Source organism: Lytechinus pictus, unplaced genomic scaffold, assembly GCF_037042905.1.
Source record: "Lytechinus pictus isolate F3 Inbred unplaced genomic scaffold, Lp3.0 scaffold_27, whole genome shotgun sequence".
Lineage (NCBI taxonomy): Eukaryota > Metazoa > Echinodermata > Echinoidea > Temnopleuroida > Toxopneustidae > Lytechinus > Lytechinus pictus.
Window position 1 is genome coordinate 970,247 of NW_026974147.1, and position 21,999 is coordinate 992,245.

Here is a 21,999-nt window from a genome sequence, read left to right on the forward strand (position 1 = left end):
TGTGGCACATAATGGATCTATTCCTTGCTGAAGGAAATAATGCCATGGCAGGGATTCAAACACACGTCCCTCGGTTTCAAAGTCAGAAGACTAATCCACTGGACCACAGTGCTCCAATTATCAATCAAGCATACAAATTAACCATGATATCAATCACTAAAACTCAAAGTAATAAAAAAAAAAATGATTTTTTTTTCATTATCCTATCATTTTGATTCAATTGTGCATTGATAGAGAAAATGACAATATGTCTACTATTTCTTCTAGTGATAGTAATAATAGTTGTAGGCCTATTATCAATTTGTAAAAATTTAGCAACTGCATGGCTTGTTTCTATTACAGTTGTTATCAGTGGCGGACCGTGACCCGGAGGAGACAAAGCATTGGAGGGGCACAGCATTGTTCACAAACAATACAGTGCCCCTCCAATCATTGTCTCCTCCGGGTCACGGTCCGTCACTGGTTGTTATATATACATGTACATCAATAAACAAATGTATATTTGGTTGAAAATTTATGATGTTGAGGATTGCTTAGTTTTACAGGGGGAAGTCATTCCAAAGTCTGTAGGCTGCAAAATAAAATATTATTTCTGAAACCAATGAAAGTGTATGCATTCTGTGCGACTTATAAAAAGATAAAGACGTTTTTAACTTTACATCTCCAACTGAAAGAGATAAGAAATACTTTCAAAGGTAAATACATACTAACAATATTTGCCATGAAAATGTGGATCTTCATTATCGCTTTTACTGTATCATTATTTAGAACAAAATGTAATGTGATAATGTGTAGTACGTACTGGTGCATTGTCGACCATCTCCTGTAAGATGTGACGGGCATGGTCCACATATGGCATCCAATGCTGGTGGTAAATTGTCAGTGCAGAGAACTTGATCGTAACAATAACCATCACATGGATTAAAGTCTATATCACAATGATCACCTGTCCAGCCGGCTGTACATTCACAAATAACAACCTGTTTATTGGGAAAAGAGTTTCAATATAGAGACATTCACAAGTAACAACCTATTTATTGGGAAAAGAGTTTCAATATTAGAGACATTCACAAGTAACAACATGTTTATGGGGAAAATCATAATTTTATTTTAATGCTGGTGTTTCTAATTATAATAAATGTTTTATATATGATGGCATGTCATTGTTGTGAAGCACTAAGTAATGATTTTGTGTTTTCCATTTTGAAACACATCACAGACACAAGTCAAAAATTGGACCTTACAGGTAAGATTTAACAATCAATGTTAAACATTTCATTTAATTTTCAGCTATATCAGATATGCAAGCTGCCTAATGATGTAATTTATGTTATCAAAACATTTTGATTGGTCCAAGAAATGTTTGTTAAATAAAGTTTTAATAAAGTCTCAATGAATCATTTTTCTTAATGTATGATACTGCAAAATAACTTTATCGTGCATAATATAATTACAAAAATTGTCAATGGTCTGATATGAAGACTTTAGTGAACAGCTTTCTGACATAATTTAACGGAATGCATTTACAAAGCACTGTCTATCTAGACATAATCACTTCAGAGTGTTCCAACTATTGTTGCCCCAGCTTCAGGTGTGTAAATATATTTTGGTTTATTTATTCACGCATGTTCACAATATGAATACAATATAATGAGAATATATGGATAACATGTGAGAGTATAATGAAAAGTACATAATGAACATACAGAGGTGGGACAACATAAGCCTAGAGCTTGATTGGTTGAACCACCTTTAAAACTTTTAAGTATCACTTAAAATAAAGAACAAAATACAATGAGAACAAAAACCATCAAGAAAAAAAAAATTAAAAAGGGGGGAAAGACTGAAAAGAAACAAGGAAGAGAGGAAATATATAGAAGAAAAGAAAATGTGGAAGACTGCCTTAATATTGAACAGCTAAGTGTCAAGTTGTTATGATAATATGGTAATAGTAAATTGAACAAAATTCAATCTTTAATTCTTCAGTTACAAAGAAAAGGAAGAAAAAAAACTCATGTCTTATGTGCATATTACTGATTCTGCAATTTAGCAAGGAGAGTGCACTTTACAGCCAATTTAGAAGTACGGTTCTCAAATTTTGAATATCATATGGACAAGAATTCCAAACATCCAAGCTGCGATGCCTGATTGATTCATGCGCTAATGTGGTGCGGGGATTAATCAAATGTATGTTTGAATATGACTGAACACGGATGTTAGGCTGAAACAAAAGAAAATGAGTCAGGCAGCATATTGGCATTAACACGATACATAAATAATGTTGTTTGCAAAAAACTGATATCTTCTACTTTCAAGCACTTTAGTTTTACAAATAAGGGATTTGTATGGTCTCTGTAACCAGACCCAGTACATATGCAAAGTGCTTTCTTTTGCAGGAGAAATATATTGGTAGTTGACACCTTGGATGTAGCCCAAAGAATATTGCAATATGAAATGTGTGGGAGTACAAGAGTATTGTATATCATCAATAATATCCCATCATTGACAAACATTTTTAGGCCTACTCTGTATAATACAACTATATTTCTAGAAATTCTGGTGTGAATGACATGGTCGCTCCAGTCATTATTTATTTTGATAATTACTTTGAGCAACTAAATTTGAGATCCACTACTCACAGCAAATCCATTGTTGTTGAGGTCTTGATTTGTTGCTTCTGTGTTGAACTGACATGTTCCCTCATTGAAACACTCACAAATCTTAACTTTATAGATTAGCAATGCATTCGCTCCAGTAGAATCTCCGGCTACAATTACAATCCTCTGTGAAGTATCTTCTATGCTTTGAGGAGTCCATTCAAATACACCAGTTTCTATCAAAGTTAAGAAATAATTTCAGTAATTTAAATGATAATTCATATATGAGGTATAGGGCATCATTGTAATTAACTTTGTTGAATGAGCTACACTGGTGAATAAATGAATAAATTAAATATAAATGAATAAATAAATAAAAGTATTGATTTATTTATTGTCCACCAGGACAACTCATTCTGAGTGGTACATGTCACTATATATAGGTAAAATCTGAGCATAGATAATACATTATTCAAAAAATGGGTAAGCTGTATCATAACATTTTGGCATATATATACAGTGCATCCCAGAAAAAACAAAACCGAGATTTATCGATGATTTATCATAACTTAATCACAAATACAATAGTCAAATGACCTACCATTGTAAAGCTTAGAATCTCCTCTTTCATCTGAAATTACTTAGATTATTTTTCATTCATGCATGAGTGAGCAAAAACAATTTGAAGAGGAGATACAAAAAAGTCATTTGGTGGGCTGTTTCTGGGTTTCAAAAAGAAAACCACATTTTTAGAAAGTTCAATATCTGCTCTTTAATTTGATACCTCAATTACAGACAATGGTCAAGAAATAACAAAGTTCTGGTTATTTGAAATAAGGCTTGAATTTCAATAATTTCATAAAATGAAGAGGTTTTACAGGCTAATGTTCAAACTCACTCGACACTCCGTATTGTTGACGATCAGCCATGCATTAAGTCTTTTGTTAACCATGCGATAGCTTCTGTGGGAAACCGGTAAAAACACGTTTATTTAATGAAATTATAGAAATACAAGTATTGTTTCGAGGGAACATATCTTTTTTACTTCTTGACCATTTTTTGTGATTAACGTATCAAATAAAAGAGCAGATATTGAACTTTTTAGGCATGTGATTTTCTTTTTGAAATTCAGATACCCCCCGCCAAATGAGTTTTTGGTATCCTTTCTTCAAATTGTTTTTGCTCACTCATGCGTGAATGAGGAATAATCTAAGTAATATCAGATGAAAGAGGGGATTCTAAGCTTTACATTGGTATGTCATTTGTCTATTGTATTTGTGATTTAGTTATGATAAATCGTCGCTTAATCTCGGTTTCGTTTTTTCTGGGACGCACTGTATATATATATATATATATATATATATACCCTGATATAAATCAGTCATAATCTACTTACATTACATACTTAGTAGATTATGAATGATTAACTGCAATGGCTAAAAATGCTCAACTGAATCTTATTCAGCACTTTGTTCATAATCAGTAACTCATTTATGAAACAGTCAAAATCACTTGTATTTGATTAGTGTAGATTATATAAGACTTGATTAGAATCTGACTAGGAAAGCCTACATACCATTATCTATAGTTGCATTTGGAACAGAATGTTCCAATGAAAACTGTATAACATCTCCCTCGTTAGGATCCGATGCAGTAATTTGTAAAGAAACTAATTGTCCAACAGTAACATGTAGTACACCGATATCACTCTCTGCTAAGGCTTCAGTTAAAGTGTTCTCAACAACTGATGTGATGTTTGGTGGAAAGTTGTCTATCAATATTATAAAAAATGAAATTACAATAAAATCACAATATTAAATATAATGAATAATAATATTGCCAATGCCAAAATAGACATGTTACTATAATTGTACACATAAATGTGAGTACATGCATTTAAAATAATTATTGTGGTACTGATAATGAAGATAAATTATGATATAATTAATAATGAGTTTGCCACTATAGACCTTTTACAATAAATCTATATGAAGGTTCATTTACCTTCCACATAAAATGATCACAGAGAAATCTCCCACAGAAAAATAGTACATTATCGTTAATGATAATAAATATTCTTTTTTGTTTAGTTTTATGAGGCAATCTGGTAAAGCAGATTAACAAAATTATGCTGTTTTTAACGGTGAATAATTCCCTTAAGGAGAGAAGAAGGAAAACAGCAAAAGAGAGAAATGTTATTAAAAGAGAGAAATAGATACTGCAAACATTTATTCCAGTATAATGATGATCATTCTTGCATAAAAGCTCTTTAAACTAAACTAATCATTACACACTTTAAATTGGTAATGTACACAAAACTGGAAGCAAACTGGAAGCATTTGAATAAAATTTTACTTTTTTTTTCAATTGGACTAATGTAATATTTATATTGTTGTCAATTGATTTCATGAAAGGAGTGTACTTACCTAAGTCATGCAACACAGCTTCAAAAGAATTTTCTGAATTTAATGTATGAAGACCAAGCAAGGCATCTACTGCCAAGGTATCAAATATGCATGCTGTATTATTGCCACATGTTGCTCGAGCTTGTTCTGCTAATACTGGATCAGCGGCTTCTAGGCTTGAAAAGAACTGAGGTACAAAGCTGGGATCATTATAATAAGCCCAATCGCGATCATAGTATTCAAAAATAGATTCAGCTGCTGTAGTCATCCCTGCGGAAGGAAATTCATGACAATGTTTAAAAAGTATTATTGTTATTGTAGAGCTGTAGTGTGAACAGGGTTTTAAGAATACATGTAGTTAATGTTATTTATAGATGTGTTCTTCATTATTCTTTTTTTTTTTCTTTTTTGAATCTTTATTGCTTCAATAAAACAAAATATATGTACAATATTCATCGTGTACAACAAGATACATCAAGATACATCAATATTCATCGTAATGAAGATAAAGTGTAAAATACATAACAAATACAAGCAAGTCTCAACTTGGTTCAAAATTAGTAAAAGGTCTCCATTTGTTATAATGTAGCATCTCCTTGCCCTTTTTGAAAGCAATAAACTTTTCAACATTTTCAACAAATTTCAACTCATTTATGAATATAGCTAACGAAAGTTGTCCTTCTTGACATTTTGTTCTGAAAATGAAGTATTTTGCAAATAAAATTATTGTGTTTGAGAGATGTTGAAACTTACTTGGAACACCAAAACATATGTCAATATTTGAAAATTTGTGATAACTTATATTGTGGAAATTCAACCAAGTATTTACCTCCGTCCAAAACTTAGAAACAATAGGGCATAAACAGAATAAGTGTATCAACGTTTGTGGTTCAGTTTTACAAAAATTACACAATGGTGAATTCTTCACACCTATCTTAAATAAATACTCATTAGTTGATATACGACGGTGAATAAACTTATACTGGAACATTCTGATTTTTGAATCCAAAGTAACCCAGTAAGTAGTCAAAAATCTATTTTGCCATTGGATCAGAAGACTTAGATCTACATTTAAATCATTCGACCATTTTTCACACTGGTTGGTATCTGATATATCTAAACAATGTTTTTTTATAAGCGTTAAATAGCAGGATTTAGTTACCTTCTTATAACTTATAAATCTCTTTAAACTATTTACATCGTCGGATTCATCATTTGTAACACTTGATCTTAAAGTATTTTTCCATTCTTTTCTAAAACAAGAAATCAATGAAAAATATTCAAAATAACATCTTTTAGGCAGATTGAAGTCGTCTTGAAGTTCATGAAAAGTTTTAAATAGTCCATTGTTCTTTATAATATCTTTTACATATAAAATACCTGCTTCAAACCATTGTTAAAAAATATCGTTTTACCGTCTATTTTAATATAAGAATTATTCCACAATGATTGATTAAAAATATCTTTATATTTAACTGGGTTGAAGTATCTGTAATGAGACCATGAAGTTAAAACATCTTTCCAAAAATTATTCAAGCGTTTATCCAAATCTTTACCTGTAAAGTTACATTGTAAAATATAATCACCGCCTATCTTATTCATATTTATATAAAATAACATCTTCCAGTTACCTTCGTTTTCTTTGTCTAAAATTCTTTTGACCCAAGCTATTTTCAGTGCCTGACAAAAAGTTTCTGTATGAATCATTTTCAAACCACCATCACCTATATCGTTATACAATATTTTTCTTTTTATACGATCTTTCTTATTACTCCAAATAAATCGAAAAAGTTTACTTTGGAGAGAATCAAAAAAATGTTTTGGTGGATTTCGAATAATGCTAAATAAATATACAAATTTTGGAATTATTAGAGATTTGATGACAGTTATCTTCCCAGCTAATGATAACGTTCTCATATTCCATACTTTCAGTAGATTGTCAGCCTGTTGTATTTTATCATCAAAATTTAAATGGTATATGTCCAATTCATCAGAAACAGGTATTTTTATTCCTAAGTAAGAGAATGCGTCTTTTACCCATTTAACTTTACTTTCTTTGAAATTATTATTTTTAGCACTATCTAGCCGTATTACGTTACTCTTTTCTATGTTTATGTTTAAACCTGATATATTTCCAAAATGAGTTAGGATAGAACAACAATTTTCAAGATTCTTCTCCGTAGCTGATAAGTATATGATTGTATCATCTGCGTATTGGCTTAATCGTATTTCTTTATGTCCAACCTGAATCCCTTGTATCTCTTTAGATTGTCTTATCAATGCCCCTAAAATTTCGGCCCCTATTAGAAAAAGATATGGGGAGAGTGGGCACCCCTGCCTTACCCCTCTCTCTATATAAAAAACCGGGGAAGAATATCCATTATTAAGAACACAGCTTTCAATATTATTACATAAGGTTCGAATCCATCTTACACAGTCTTGTTTAAACCCAAATTTTTCGAGGCATTTAAATAAAAAGTTCCATTCGATGGAGTCAAAGGCTTTTTCAAAATCAATTGAAAAAGCTAATCCAGGTCGTTTATTTTCCTTACAATATTCCAACATATCTAATAATAAACGAATATTTTCTCCTATATATCTCCCTTTCATAAATCCTGTTTGGTCTGCTGAAATTATCGAGGGTAATACTTTTTTTAGTCTGTTTGCTATTATTTTTGCTAAAATTTTGTAGTCAGTATTTAAAAGAGAAAGGGGTCGCCAATTTTTTAATTGTGTTGTGTCCTTCCCAGACTTAGGGATCAAAGTTATAATGCCTCGTCTCATAGAAGAGCAAAGTTCACCATCGCTATAGCATTTGTTAAACAGTTTACATAAAATACCCTTAAGCTCATTCCAATAGCATTTGTAAAAGTTAGCAGAAAGTCCATCTGACCCAGGGGTCTTATCGTTTGGCGTTGACATCAGAGCTTCAAAGCATTCAATTTCTGTAATAGCGCCTTCACAAACCATAGCTAAGTCTTCTTCTAAAATAGGCAAGTTCAGTTCTTTGTCCCAAAATTCATTGTTACTTAAAGCAGTGTCATTTGACTTGTATAAATTTTCATAGAATTTTTTTTCTTCCTCAAGGATATCTTTTTGCTCCGTTATCAGGTTTCCATCAACAAAAAGTTTTGTTATAAGTTTTTTGTTAAAGTTTCTTTTTTCTAAGTTAAAAAAATATTTAGTATTCTTTTCACCTTCCGCAACCCATAATGCTCTGGTGCGGACCATTACTCCTTTAATGTAACTTTCATGAAGATTTATCAAATCAGCTTCCTCACATTTCATACGTTCTTTTAGTTCTTCATTATTTGGATCTTGCTGTAATAATCGTCTAAAAAAATCAATGTTTTTTGTCTTTTTTTCTATTTTCTGTTTTCTTTCATTTTTGTCATATTTGGAAATTGTGATTACTTTTTGTTTAATATGATATTTAAAAAATTCCCATGTTTTTGTAACATCAGATATGTCATTTTCCTCTAAAAATGTTGTTATTGTTGTTCTTATGTCGTCTTTTATACTTTCATTCATAAGCAGTGAGTTATTTAATTTCCAAAATCCAGGCCCTCTCCTTGGAACCAATCTATTTATTTTGATACTGATTGCCGAATGATCGCTCCGATAACCATATTTCATATCACATTCATCAATAAAGTCTCTCAATGAGCTGGATATTAGAAAAAAATCTATTCTGCTTTGAGAAAAATTAGACTGCCATGTGTACTGAATCTTACACGGATTCATGTCTCGCCATATATCAATTAGATCGTAATCACGTTTTAAAGTTTCGATGCAATCAAATGATTTAGGGTGATATTGTTTTGAGGTTGGATTTCTATCTAAATGTGGGTTTTGAACTAGATTCCAATCACCTCCAATAATCAAAGGTTCAAATGCATAATCTCTTACCATTTCATGTAAAGTAATAAAAATATTGTTATTATCATTATTTGGACCGTATATATTCACAACTGAAAAAGTAGTTTTACCATATGTAATATTCAAAAGAAGGATCCGTCCTGCGTCATCTTTTTGTATTGAACAAACTTTAAAATCAGCATTTGGTTTAAATAGAGCACAGACACCTGCACTGGACGATTTTCCATGTGAAAAATAACATTTGGATCCCCACTCACTTGACCAATATCTTTCAACTTCGGCGGTACTATGAGTTTCTTGTAAAATAAATATATCATATTGTGTATTTCTTAACCAATCAAACATGCATCTTCTTTTTACTTTGTCTCTGAGACCTCTAACATTCAAAGAATATAGCTTTATATCAAGACTTGTCTCTTCCATCATCATAATATATAAGTCTCATTGTATCTTCAATTGTACACATTGTATATTTTAGAACTTGATGAAGCAGTATATTAAGCATGTATAGGTATAAAAAGAAATAAAAGCTAAAATAAGATATTAACATATGTACATTACTCAAAAATATTAAGAAAAAAATTTTGAAAAGAGGATTCGGCAAATCCTTCCTGATTGATCTGTCCATCATCAAAACGGAGTGTAAAAGGAGCATTCTTTGTAACGCATAGTATAGGCCTAATATTACCACGCTTACCATGAGAATGTAAACAGTGAAAAAAGAGGATTCTCTTTTTGCATTATTATTTTTGTTTAACTTCAAATAAAGATTATTTGTAAACAAAAAGAAAACAAGTGGAATGCCTCTGGCCGTCTCACCTGCATCACGCGATTCAATATAGCAGCAGTGCTGATTTTGAAAACTACTATAACTCGCACAAGATGTTCAGTGATACTTGGTTACTCGTATTTCCACGTTTTATGAACTAGACCAATACACTTATAGAGATATGATGGCAATTCAACAAATACCCCCAACGTGGCCAAAGTTCTTTGACCTTACATGACCTTTGACCTTGATCATGTGACCTGAAACTCGCACAGGATGTTCAGTGATACTTGATTACTCTTATGTCCAAGTTTTATGAACTAGACCAACACACTTTCAAATTTATGGCTGTAATTCAACAAATACCCCAATTTGGCCAAAGTTCATTGACCCTAAATGACCTTTGACCTTGATCATGTGACCTGAAACTTGCACAGGATGTTCAGTAATACTTGATTACTATTATGTCCAAGTTTCATGAATCAGATCCATAAACTTTCAAAGTTATGATGGTAATTCAACAGATACCCCCAATTCGGCCAAAGTTCATTGACCCTAAATGACCTTTGACCTTGGTCATGTGACGTGAAACTCATGCAGGATGTTCAGTGATACTTGATTAACCTTATGTATAAGTTTCATGAACTAGGTCCATATATTTTCTAAGTTATGATGACATTTCAAAAACTTAACCTTAGGTTAAGATTTTGATGTTGATTCCCCCAACATGGTCTAAGTTCATTGACCCTAAATGACCTTTGACCTTGGTCATGTGACATGAAACTCAGGCAGGATGTTCAGTAATACTTGATTAACCTTATGGCCAAGTTTCATGAACTAGGTCCATATACTTTCTAAGTTATGCTGTCATTTCAAAAACTTAACCTCAGGTTAAGATTTGGTGTTGACGCCGCCGTCGCCGCCGCCGCCGCCGCCGCCGCCGTCGCCGTCGGAAAAGCGGCGCCTATAGTCTCACTCTGCTATGCAGGTGAGACAAAAATTAGTTTACGTCCGCCGGATCATATCATTTTTGGTTAAAATGTATAATAACATTTATGAAGTAAACTTAATGCTGTCAGATTTGTCTCCAAGGTCTCAATATTTTGTTAATTTAGCCAGTTAGAATACTTCATCATCTTTGGCGTTCTTGAGATCTGAGAGTCGGATTGTTTTGAGTGGTCCGGGTGCATCTTTAGGTCCTTCTTTGTATTTTATTACTCTCGGGACCGAGTTAGGGAAGAACGCGAACTTATTTCCATTCCGTAGTTCTTTGACCTTTGCCATCAGTCGTTGGTGATCCTTCCTCGTGTCTGGATGAACATCGTCGCTTATTCCGATTCTTGCGCCATGAATACGAACATCTTTAAGCGCTGGGCTCTTCTTCAAGATTGCCTCGCGATCAGTGAAGCGTAGTAGTTTAACATGAATGGGCCTTGGTCGAGGATTGCGCTGGTCGCTTGACTGAGGACGGGATATGCGTGGTGTACGGTGGGCGCGTTCTACTTCGACATTTTCCATATGCAAATGAGATGCAAAAAAATGACGGGCGTATTTTGCACAGTCCTGTGACGTGGAATTCTCCTCACCCTCTGGTATGCCATGAAGGATTACATTGTTTTGTTTACTTCTATTCACCAAATCAACAACGCTTTTTCTCATCTCATTTACATAGCCGTAATCTGCTTTAATTGTGTTGATTCTATCAATTTCTATCTTAATTTCTTCAACTTCAGACTCTAGAAATCCGGTACCGTTCTCTAAATCAGAAACCCTTGTATCTAAGGATTGCAGCTTCAATTCAATATTAGTGATTTTGTCATTTATCATATCGACTTTCTTGCTCACATTTTCAAGCACAGAGACTTTGTTTAGAATATCATGTAGCATCGATTCAATGTTATCTGAACGTACCTCTGAACGAGTCTCAGCTTTTCCTTGTATGTTGGGAGGGGCTTCGTCGAGAGATATGTCTATTTCAGTGTTATCCTCCGAATTAGCCGATCTCAGCCGCTTAAATCCAAACATGGTGTAATCCAACAGTGGTAGTAGAATTCAAAGTCCAAAAATGGTAATTTAGACCAATTTAAAACAATATTTATTGCAGCTCCTTACACTATACGTCCTACGCTTCCATTTATCAGGGCGCCCTCCTTCATTATTCTTGATCATCCTCTCTCCTCTGTTAGTCATCAAAATTCCATCTTTTCTTCCATCACCTTCTTTGCATTCCTTTCAACATGCCAGATTCACTCTTCCATCCCTTTCTTTTGTTCATGCTCATGTTCACTCATACTTGACTCTTGCTAAGTTCTTATTCTCTGATTGGTTCTCTCCCTCTGACTTCAGTTCATTAATATTCAATAGCAGCTATTCACATGCCACGTATATTCATGTATTTCTTTCATTTGCTACCTTTGCTATTTGAATATTCATTATTTATCTTTGTTATATATAAATCAAGCATGTAAATATTTTATGCTAAATAAAGGTTCAAAGTTGTTCAGCACAGGGCAGTTCATCACAGGCAATCGAGTAAGGTTGTCCACTTCATGTCTCTGTAAGTTAGAACCACGCCCTTTGCCTACCGCTCTGGTCACTCTACATTATCTATACAGAATGTTTCAGTGATGCATCAAAAAGCATATTTTGGTCTGCATCAATTGGCTCTTCAGTACAAGAGCAAGAGTGTAAACTCTCTCCTGCCTTTTTTTAATGATGTATCACTTTTGTCATCATCATGCACTTTTGCTCACTCTTTTGGATGGTCACATTTTACTGATGCATTAGTTTACAATTTTTCACCCAAAATAAATTTTTCAGAACTTGAAATAGCCCTATGGGTGAAAAATTCATAAAAATAATTGTCCACAGATTATTAATGTAATTCTTTGCTTGAATATTCTCTCAAAATCTCAGCACAGATTGTTTGACTTTGTTCATATATATACATGTATATACAATTTTATGCAGAAGTGATTATCAATTAATCATACACCCAAGGTTAAATCACTTTACTAGCAATGCATAATCCGCTGAATATAACTTTAGCAGTGTTATATCACGACCTTTAACCTTTAAGGTTTGCTCCACGAAAAAAATTGAGTGAGGCATGATTGGAACAATCCTGGGGGAATATAGTAATATCAAGAAATCTAAAGAAACTTACAACTTTGTCCAAATTCAAAGATTTGTTCTTCTGTTAAATTTCCCTCAATTGTGTCCATTAGAATGGTTTCATTCTGGAACTGGAAATCATCAGTTGCATCTCCATTAATCAAGCCTTCAAATAAATAATAACACAAATATATATGGTAATAATAATATGGAAATATATAAGCAATGTCCATAGAAACTTCAGACAAAGTTAACTTCATGAGCAGGTAGTCTGTCATACATGTATCAATCATTCAAGGAAATCCATATTCCAGTCTTAATAGAGAAGCAGTCCTATCATGGTAGTCTAGGACAGTAATAAAACTGTGAAAATAATATTACTACTGGTAAAACTGTTTCTGAAACAGGCCCCAGAGACATATTTTTAAATGATTTTTTCCAATTGGTTTGACTTTTGAGCTAATTTTCAACTCAGTGCTAGAAAATAAACTTCAGTTGTATTAAAGTAATTTGCAAAACAAATCTGTTTTAAGGCTGCACCCACCTAATAGGCCATTTGCTGTTCCACTAGTGGCATACTCTCGAGCAATAAAAACTTGTGATGACAACAATCCATTTGTAAAACGTGCATAAATTCCAGAGCTTGGGTAGTCTGGCACATTGAAGATTGCAATGATCCTAAGGTCATCTACAGTCGAAACTTCTTCATCATCAATGCGAATTGTGAAGGTTGGGTCAGACGAAACATAACCATCTGAAATAAAATGCAATATCATTTTCACCAGTCACTAAAGAGTTGTGGCCTATGTCATAAAGCTGTCCTAAAGTTACAAAGGCATTATGCATGACTGATGACCCTTTCTTGTGTTCATGATATATCCCTATGTAGCTTAATAAGTACCTAAAAACATGTTCCAGTCTTGCTTACAGATGTGTATTACTACACAAACAGCTGTCTCAATCACCATCATGGGTCCATTTCATCAAGCTGTTTGTAACATATTTTTAGGCATGATTTTATGACTGATGAGAACATCTTCTCGGATACTCAGGAATTGTCAATGATTTCAATTCCCATTATCTCTTTGCCTACTTTCTTTGACTAGATTCACATACAGTAGACTGCAAAGTTTGACTCCAGTCACATTCTATTCACAATACACACAGAGTTCATTAAGTCTATTGTTCATACACAATAGTGATGTGTGCATTGCATTGTACTTTTCTTTACAGTAAACCAATCAAAAGCTATTGTGAGTTGAATTATCATAGTCCATGCCAAACATCTCTTAAAGTAGAACCATGAAATCAATGTGGTGCAGGATTGATTCTGCCCGTAGCAGGCAAAGAGTTAAGTAAGGTTTCGTACATTGAATTCATGTACGATAAAAGGTATATTGGAAGAATTTGATTAGTTTTATATGAAGTTCAAATGACTGGACACATGCATATCAAGCAGATTGTGTCTGAATAACAATTATAGTCTCTGCATGCAGATTTTGTATGTATTTACCAATGAAACACTAACTGAGTGAAGAGTCTTCTCAAATGAATTCAAATTCCTCCAATAAATATTGCATACTTTGTGAGAATAACCCCTATTAAATTCATATTGACATTGTAAAATTTGATGAGATACGTGATGACAGATAGCGTTTGATGGCAGAGACCATGGAGTTTACCTGTGAGTAAAGTACTAATATTAACTGCAGTCCCATTGATAGATAAAAGCACGGCTGTTCTTTCATCATTCAAAATAAGTGACATCTGAAAAGAAAACAAAATATTTATATCAATTGTTATTTTCATTTATCTGAGCAAAGGCATTAATGTATGTGCCACATCGTTTACTTGGAAATTTATTACAAAGGCACTTTGCATCTTTCACTGTAGCTTATCCACATTCACCATTGTTCTATCTATGCTGGAAAGTGAGAAGAGGCAATGAAAGAAATGGGATTCTTTCATGAGAGACACCATAGTTACAATGAACCTATATTACTACAGTATGGACCCTGAGATGCGAGATGGGAAAAGTTAAATGTTTCAGTAATAAAGCAGAACGAGCTCAAGAATGTGTTGAAATATTTAATAGAGGTTCAAATCTTGTTTGTAGAACAGCTATGGTTATACCATAGTGTCATTTGGCAGGGGAAGTTTGTATCGCAAAAGGTATTGTGAAGAATGTAACATTTGAAAATTCAAATAGTTAGGATTGTGCATGGTTTTGGAGAAATATGAATAAGACAACCATGTTTGCATTAAAATAGTTAACGTCTTGTTTATGGACACTAGTCAATATCCTGGGATTTTAACCTTACACCCATATAAAACTAGGTTTTAATCAAAAATAAAAGGTGGGCACACTTTTGAAAATAAGATCTGTTGATATTTGTATCTTAACAAAACTCTGGTATTGAACAATTCTTGAATAACAGATTATAATAAAATACATAACATCAAACTTTGACAGAAGGAAGCATAAAAGTTTCTACCTCAATACACCAAACTTCTTAATTTTCATTTCAAATCCCAATTAACTAATTTAGCTTAACATACAGAACCTTGGTGAATGATGTATCTACATGTAGGGAGGAATATCAAGGTGATCATAATCATATCAAATTAAAAAATGAGAAGTGAAACCTCTGTGCGGCCTTGTGTTGCAGCAACTCCAGTGAACACTGTCCCAGAATTAATGGGTACTCCATTCTTGAATGCTCTACCTGTCCGCATCTGAACAGTAAATGGATTGCCATCAGTGTATCGAAGTATTTTGTACTCCCCTAATCCATTGAAAGTGTATTTCTTCCCATCAATTGTTTGAAAATGTGGGTCACCTTCTCCCTGACCTACAGTTTTAAATGACAAAATATGTATTCTTCATAATGACATATATGTTCATTTGAAAATAATAGTAATAAAATATATATTTCTTCTTGATTTTAAAGTGGTCATCCCTGATAATCATGATCTATTGTAGATTATTAAAGTAGTCATTATTGATGATTGTCTATTGAACATATTGAAATATTCTTCCTTTACGCTCATTTACTATTGGACATTTCAAAGAAGTCATCCTTGCAATGAATATCTACTGAATATAATTAGGCAATCATTAGTGGTATAATTATCTACTGAGTGTATTATTAAATTGGTTATCCATGCAATCACTATAATTAAATTATCTATTGACAATATTAAAGTAGTCATCATTGTAATAATTATCTTTGGACGACATTACAGTAGTCATCCTTGAAATTATTATCTTTGGAATATATCAAAGTAGTCATCATCATCATTATACAAGTACAATGATACACCAACCTGGTGGACTGTACGTTAACGGATGATGATGATCATTGCAATAATAATCTTTTGAAGATATTAAAGTAGTCATCCTTGCAATCATTATCTTCGTAAGATATTAAAGTAGTCATCCTTGGAATATTTTTTTTTATTTTCTTTCTATTTAATTGTATGTGAATGTGCCATTTTTAAATGTGTGAATAAAGATGATATATTATCCTGAAGATAATTAATTACTAATCCATGCAATCATATTCTGACAATATTATGGTAGTCATCTTGAAATTATTCTTCAGTGAAGATATTGGTATAGTTCTCACTGCAATCATTATCTTATGATGGTGGACTGTACTTTCATGGATGATCATTGCAATAATAATCCTTGCAATCATTATCTTTGGAAGATATTAAAGAAGTCATCCTTGCAATCGTTATCTTCGTAAGATATTAAAGTAGTCATCCTTGCAATCGTTATCTTTGGAAGATATTAAAGTAGTCATCCTTGCAATCATTATCTACGGAAGATATTAAAGTAGTCATCCTTGCAATCGTTATCTTTGGAAGATATTAAAGTAGTCATCCTTGCAATCATTATCTTCGGAAGATATTAAAGTAGTCATCCTTGCAATCGTTATCTTTGGAAGATATTAAAGAAGTCATCCTTGCAATCGTTATCTTCGTAAGATATTAAAGTAGTCATCCTTGCAATCGTTATCTTTGGAGGATATTAAAGTAGTCATCCTTGCAATCATTATCTTCGTAAGATATTAAAGTAGTCATCCTTGCAATCGTTATCTTTGGAAGATATTAAAGTAGTCATCCTTGCAATCACTATCTTCGGAAGATATTAAAGTAGTCATCCTTGCAATCATTACCTTTGGAGGATATTAAAGTAGTCATCCTTGCAATCATTATCTTCGTAAGATATTAAAGTAGTCATCCTTGCAATCATTATCTACGGAAGATATTAAAGTAGTCGTCCTTGCAATCGTTATCTTTGGAAGATATTAAAGAAGTCATCCTTGCAATCATTATCTTCGTAAGATATTAAAGTAGTCATCCTTGCAATCGTTATCTTTGGAAGATATTAAAGTAGTCATCCTTGCAATCATTATCTACGGAAGATATTAAAGTAGTCATCCTTGCAATCGTTATCTTTGGAAGATATTAAAGTAGTCATCCTTGCAATCATTATCTTCGGAAGATATTAAAGTAGTCATCCTTGCAATCGTTATCTTTGGAAGATATTAAAGTAGTCATCCTTGCAATCACTATCTTCGGAAGATATTAAAGTAGTCATCCTTGCAATCGTTATCTTTGGAAGATATTAAAGTAGTCATCCTTGCAATCACTATCTTCGGAAGATATTAAAGTAGTCATCCTTGCAATCATTACCTTTGGAGGATATTAAAGTAGTCATCCTTGCAATCATTATCTTCGGAAGATATTAAAGTAGTCATCCTTGCAATCATTATCTTCAGAAGATATTAAAGTAGTCATCCTTGCAATCATTATCTTCAGAACATATTAAAGTAGTCATCCTTGGAATATTTTTTTTAATTTTCTTTCTATTTAATTGTATGTGAATGTGCCATTTTTAAATGTGTGAATAAAGATGATATATTATCCTGAAGATAATTAATTACTAATCCATGCAATCATATTCTGACAATATTATGGTAGTCATCTTGAAATTATTCTTCAGTGAAGATATTGGTATAGTTCTCACTGCAATCATTATCTTATGATGGTGGACTGTACTTTCATGGATGATCATTGCAATAATAATCCTTGCAATCATTATCTTTGGAAGATATTAAAGAAGTCATCCTTGCAATCGTTATCTTCGTAAGATATTAAAGTAGTCATCCTTGCAATCGTTATCTTTGGAAGATATTAAAGTAGTCATCCTTGCAATCATTATCTACGGAAGATATTAAAGTAGTCATCCTTGCAATCGTTATCTTTGGAAGATATTAAAGTAGTCATCCTTGCAATCATTATCTTCGGAAGATATTAAAGTAGTCATCCTTGCAATCGTTATCTTTGGAAGATATTAAAGAAGTCATCCTTGCAATCGTTATCTTCGTAAGATATTAAAGTAGTCATCCTTGCAATCGTTATCTTTGGAGGATATTAAAGTAGTCATCCTTGCAATCATTATCTTCGTAAGATATTAAAGTAGTCATCCTTGCAATCGTTATCTTTGGAAGATATTAAAGTAGTCATCCTTGCAATCACTATCTTCGGAAGATATTAAAGTAGTCATCCTTGCAATCATTACCTTTGGAGGATATTAAAGTAGTCATCCTTGCAATCATTATCTTCGTAAGATATTAAAGTAGTCATCCTTGCAATCATTATCTACGGAAGATATTAAAGTAGTCGTCCTTGCAATCGTTATCTTTGGAAGATATTAAAGAAGTCATCCTTGCAATCATTATCTTCGTAAGATATTAAAGTAGTCATCCTTGCAATCGTTATCTTTGGAAGATATTAAAGTAGTCATCCTTGCAATCATTATCTACGGAAGATATTAAAGTAGTCATCCTTGCAATCGTTATCTTTGGAAGATATTAAAGTAGTCATCCTTGCAATCATTATCTTCGGAAGATATTAAAGTAGTCATCCTTGCAATCGTTATCTTTGGAAGATATTAAAGTAGTCATCCTTGCAATCACTATCTTCGGAAGATATTAAAGTAGTCATCCTTGCAATCGTTATCTTTGGAAGATATTAAAGTAGTCATCCTTGCAATCACTATCTTCGGAAGATATTAAAGTAGTCATCCTTGCAATCATTACCTTTGGAGGATATTAAAGTAGTCATCCTTGCAATCATTATCTTCGGAAGATATTAAAGTAGTCATCCTTGCAATCATTATCTTCAGAAGATATTAAAGTAGTCATCCTTGCAATCATTATCTTCAGAACATATTAAAGTAGTCATCCTTGGAATATTTTTTTTTAATTTTCTTTCTATTTAATTGTATGTGAATGTGCCATTTTTAAATGTGTGAATAAAGATGATATATTATCCTGAAGATAATTAATTACTAATCCATGCAATCATATTCTGACAATATTATGGTAGTCATCTTGAAATTATTCTTCAGTGAAGATATTGGTATAGTTCTCACTGCAATCATTATCTTATGATGACATAAAATAGTAATCTATCATCTACTGAAGATGTTAGGATAGTCTTAGAATGCAGTAATCATCTACTGAAGATGTTAGGATAGTCTTAGAATGCAATAATCATCTACTCAAGATGTTAGTATAGTCTTAGAATGCAATAATCGTCTACTCAAGATGTTAGGATAGTCTTAGAATGCAATAAAAAAAATCATCTACTCAAGATGTTAGGATAGTCTTGGAATGCAATAATCATCTACTCAAGATGTTAGGATAGTCTCAGAATGCAATAATCATCTACTGAAGATGTTAGGATAGTCTCAGAATGCAATAATTATCTACTGAAGAATTTAGGATAGTCTTAGAATGCAATAATCATCTACTGAAGATGTTAGGATAGTCTTAATGAGATTTCAATCTAAAATTCCTATGCAAACTCACTTTGATTCCATACATTTGCCAATATAGTCTACCTACAATCAGATTATTTTTTATGAAAATATCTTATCCAAATCACCCCAAAAACTTTAGACAAGATAATTTTACCAGTAAATCAGGGCACAGCGCAACCATTTTATCACTTTCTCTTTTTTTTTCGGGAAAAAAAACAGCACATGTCTGGCGCACTCAAGCTTCATCTTGCATTATGGACAGCGCCATCTATCATGTTTGAGCAGACAGTCAATATAACAATGGCTGACTCTGCGAAGCTGCGATGCCCAGTGTAATCATTTTTCAAAGTCAGTTTCATCGAGTCATTCTCGTTCTTTCGAGGTATGCTCGATGTATTTCTCAATCATTTCAGCAGGTAAATTATCCAAGAGTTTTGGAAAACTCCTTGAAGCGCCATGAGCACCGAAATGGTGGACCTGTGCGCTCTATAAGTAGCCACCATTATTATTATTATTTTCATTTTCATTTCATTTTCGTAAAAAAACGCCAATGATTTGCAATGACAGCAGTGAAATACTGTCTGTGTGCGCCCACTACAATAGATTACTTGTATAGGTACTGTTGGGGATAGACAGCTGCCTGCATTTAAAGGACAAGTCCACTCCAACAAATAGTTGATTTGAATAAAAAGAGAAAAATCCAACAAGAACAACACTGAAAATTTCATCAAAATCGGATGTAAAATAAGAAAGTTATGACATTTTAAAGTTTCGCTTAATTTCACAAAACAGTATATGCACATCCTAGTCAGTATGCAAATGACGAGACTGATGACGTCATCCACTCACTATTTCTTTTGTATTTTATTATAAGAAATAAGAAATATTCTAATTTTCTCCTCGTTGTCAAGTGAAACAATGATTAATTTCTCCCTGAACATGTGGAATAAGCATTGTGTGATACTATATGGTTCAGTCAAGTTGGTCCTTATCGTCAAATATGTAAAAAATGAAATATTGTATAATTCAAACAATAAAAAACAAAAGAAATAGTGAGTGAAGGAGATCATTGATGTTCTTATTTGCATGTCACTGAATTGTACATATCACTGTTTTGTGAAAAATATGTGAAACTTCAAAATGTCATAACTTTCTTATTTTACATCCAATTTTGATGAACTTTTTAGCGTTATGCTAGTTTGATTTTTCTCTATTTACTCAAATCAACATATTTTTGGGGTGGACTTGTCCTTTAATATGGGGTCTCCCAGATCCGGATAAATCTGTTATCCGAATTGGTGCTGGTCCCAAACGTGTCTGGATAAGAGAGGTCAGACTGTATTCATACACCTTGTGTATTTTTCACATTCATTTTATTCATAGCAAAAAGAAATAATTGTTACATCATTTTTTTAAATTCACTTTACTATTTTTACCTTTTATAAGAGATATAGTACATGTTCAGTTGTAGTCTCAAATTATCTAATTAAAATAACTAAAATTATATAAAATTATCTAAAATTATTAATTAAATTTGAATTTGTAGACAAGTTTCTTAAATGAAATGATCTTACATTTTAGATGAAAGATTCCAAAAGATGAAGAAGAAAAAAGAAGAAAAGGGGGAAAATATATCAAATACAAAGGCAAAAGAAAGAGAACAAGTCTGAAAAGCATGATGATTATCAATAAACTATCTGTCTGGCATTTGGCAAGACCCATACATGCATACTTGCTAAGAAAATTCTTTCTTGTTATTTGTTACTGATAATTCAAATCTGGACAATTTGTATTTGTATAAACTTACCAGCAGTAGGAGGGTTGTAGCCATCACAACTTGTAATCTGTGGACGACGTTCTTGATAAAGATTACAATAGTATTCACCTTGTAGACCAGATGTCATCATACAACACATCTCTCTAGGAAATACATCTTCACCTGGATGTATTCAAAGATAAATGTGATTTGTAGCAATAATCTTAAAATTGGTTTCACTAGGATCAAGTCAAATCAATACCCAAGTTTTTATACGTATAAATAAAAAAAGTTCCATATTATTCTTGTAGAACATCAGTAATTGAGAGAAAATGGACAAAGAATGACAATATAATTTTGGCCATGCACATGTGGACATTGGATAAATTGCTTCATATTTGCACATAACTATGCAGAATACAGCAGTAAAAAAGAGATGAAGATTTTGAGTACACTTTGAATGCATCAGTAGCTTTTATTCAAGGATTTAAACAATAGTAAAAATAATCACTACATTAAAAAAATCACAGGGTCATGAAATCCTTAAAACCAGTGCTTTTCACATGAATGTTCATTGAATTTAATACTCTAATCTCTATTTTTTTTAAATATATAAGAAACAATCACACCCTAATTTGTGA

At 32.5% G+C, this 21,999-nt stretch overlaps 2 protein-coding genes across 6 annotated transcripts in view; both read right to left on the reverse strand.

The window, feature by feature from the left end:
• The window catches only part of LOC129268042 (fibrillin-2-like), a 180,535-nt gene that overhangs the window by 148,396 nt on the left and 10,140 nt on the right, over nt 1–21,999 (reverse strand). For all 5 annotated transcript variants that reach the window (XM_064115326.1, XM_064115329.1, XM_064115330.1 and 2 more), the window contains exons 9-17: nt 21,410–21,541; nt 15,411–15,616; nt 14,447–14,531; nt 13,309–13,518; nt 12,817–12,930; nt 5,024–5,272; nt 4,174–4,368; nt 2,640–2,833; nt 803–980 (exon numbers count right to left, since the gene is read on the reverse strand). In XM_064115326.1, the coding sequence (XP_063971396.1) occupies nt 803–980; nt 2,640–2,833; nt 4,174–4,368; nt 5,024–5,272; nt 12,817–12,930; nt 13,309–13,518; nt 14,447–14,531; nt 15,411–15,616; nt 21,410–21,541 (1,563 nt within the window). The remainder of the gene's footprint in view (nt 1–802; nt 981–2,639; nt 2,834–4,173; nt 4,369–5,023; nt 5,273–12,816; nt 12,931–13,308; nt 13,519–14,446; nt 14,532–15,410; nt 15,617–21,409; nt 21,542–21,999) is intronic.
• On the reverse strand, nt 9,653–11,783 carry LOC129260146 (uncharacterized). The gene has a single exon (XM_064115331.1). The coding sequence runs from the start codon at nt 11,673–11,675 to the stop codon at nt 10,770–10,772; it is 906 nt and encodes a 301-aa protein (XP_063971401.1). The 5' UTR covers nt 11,676–11,783; the 3' UTR covers nt 9,653–10,769.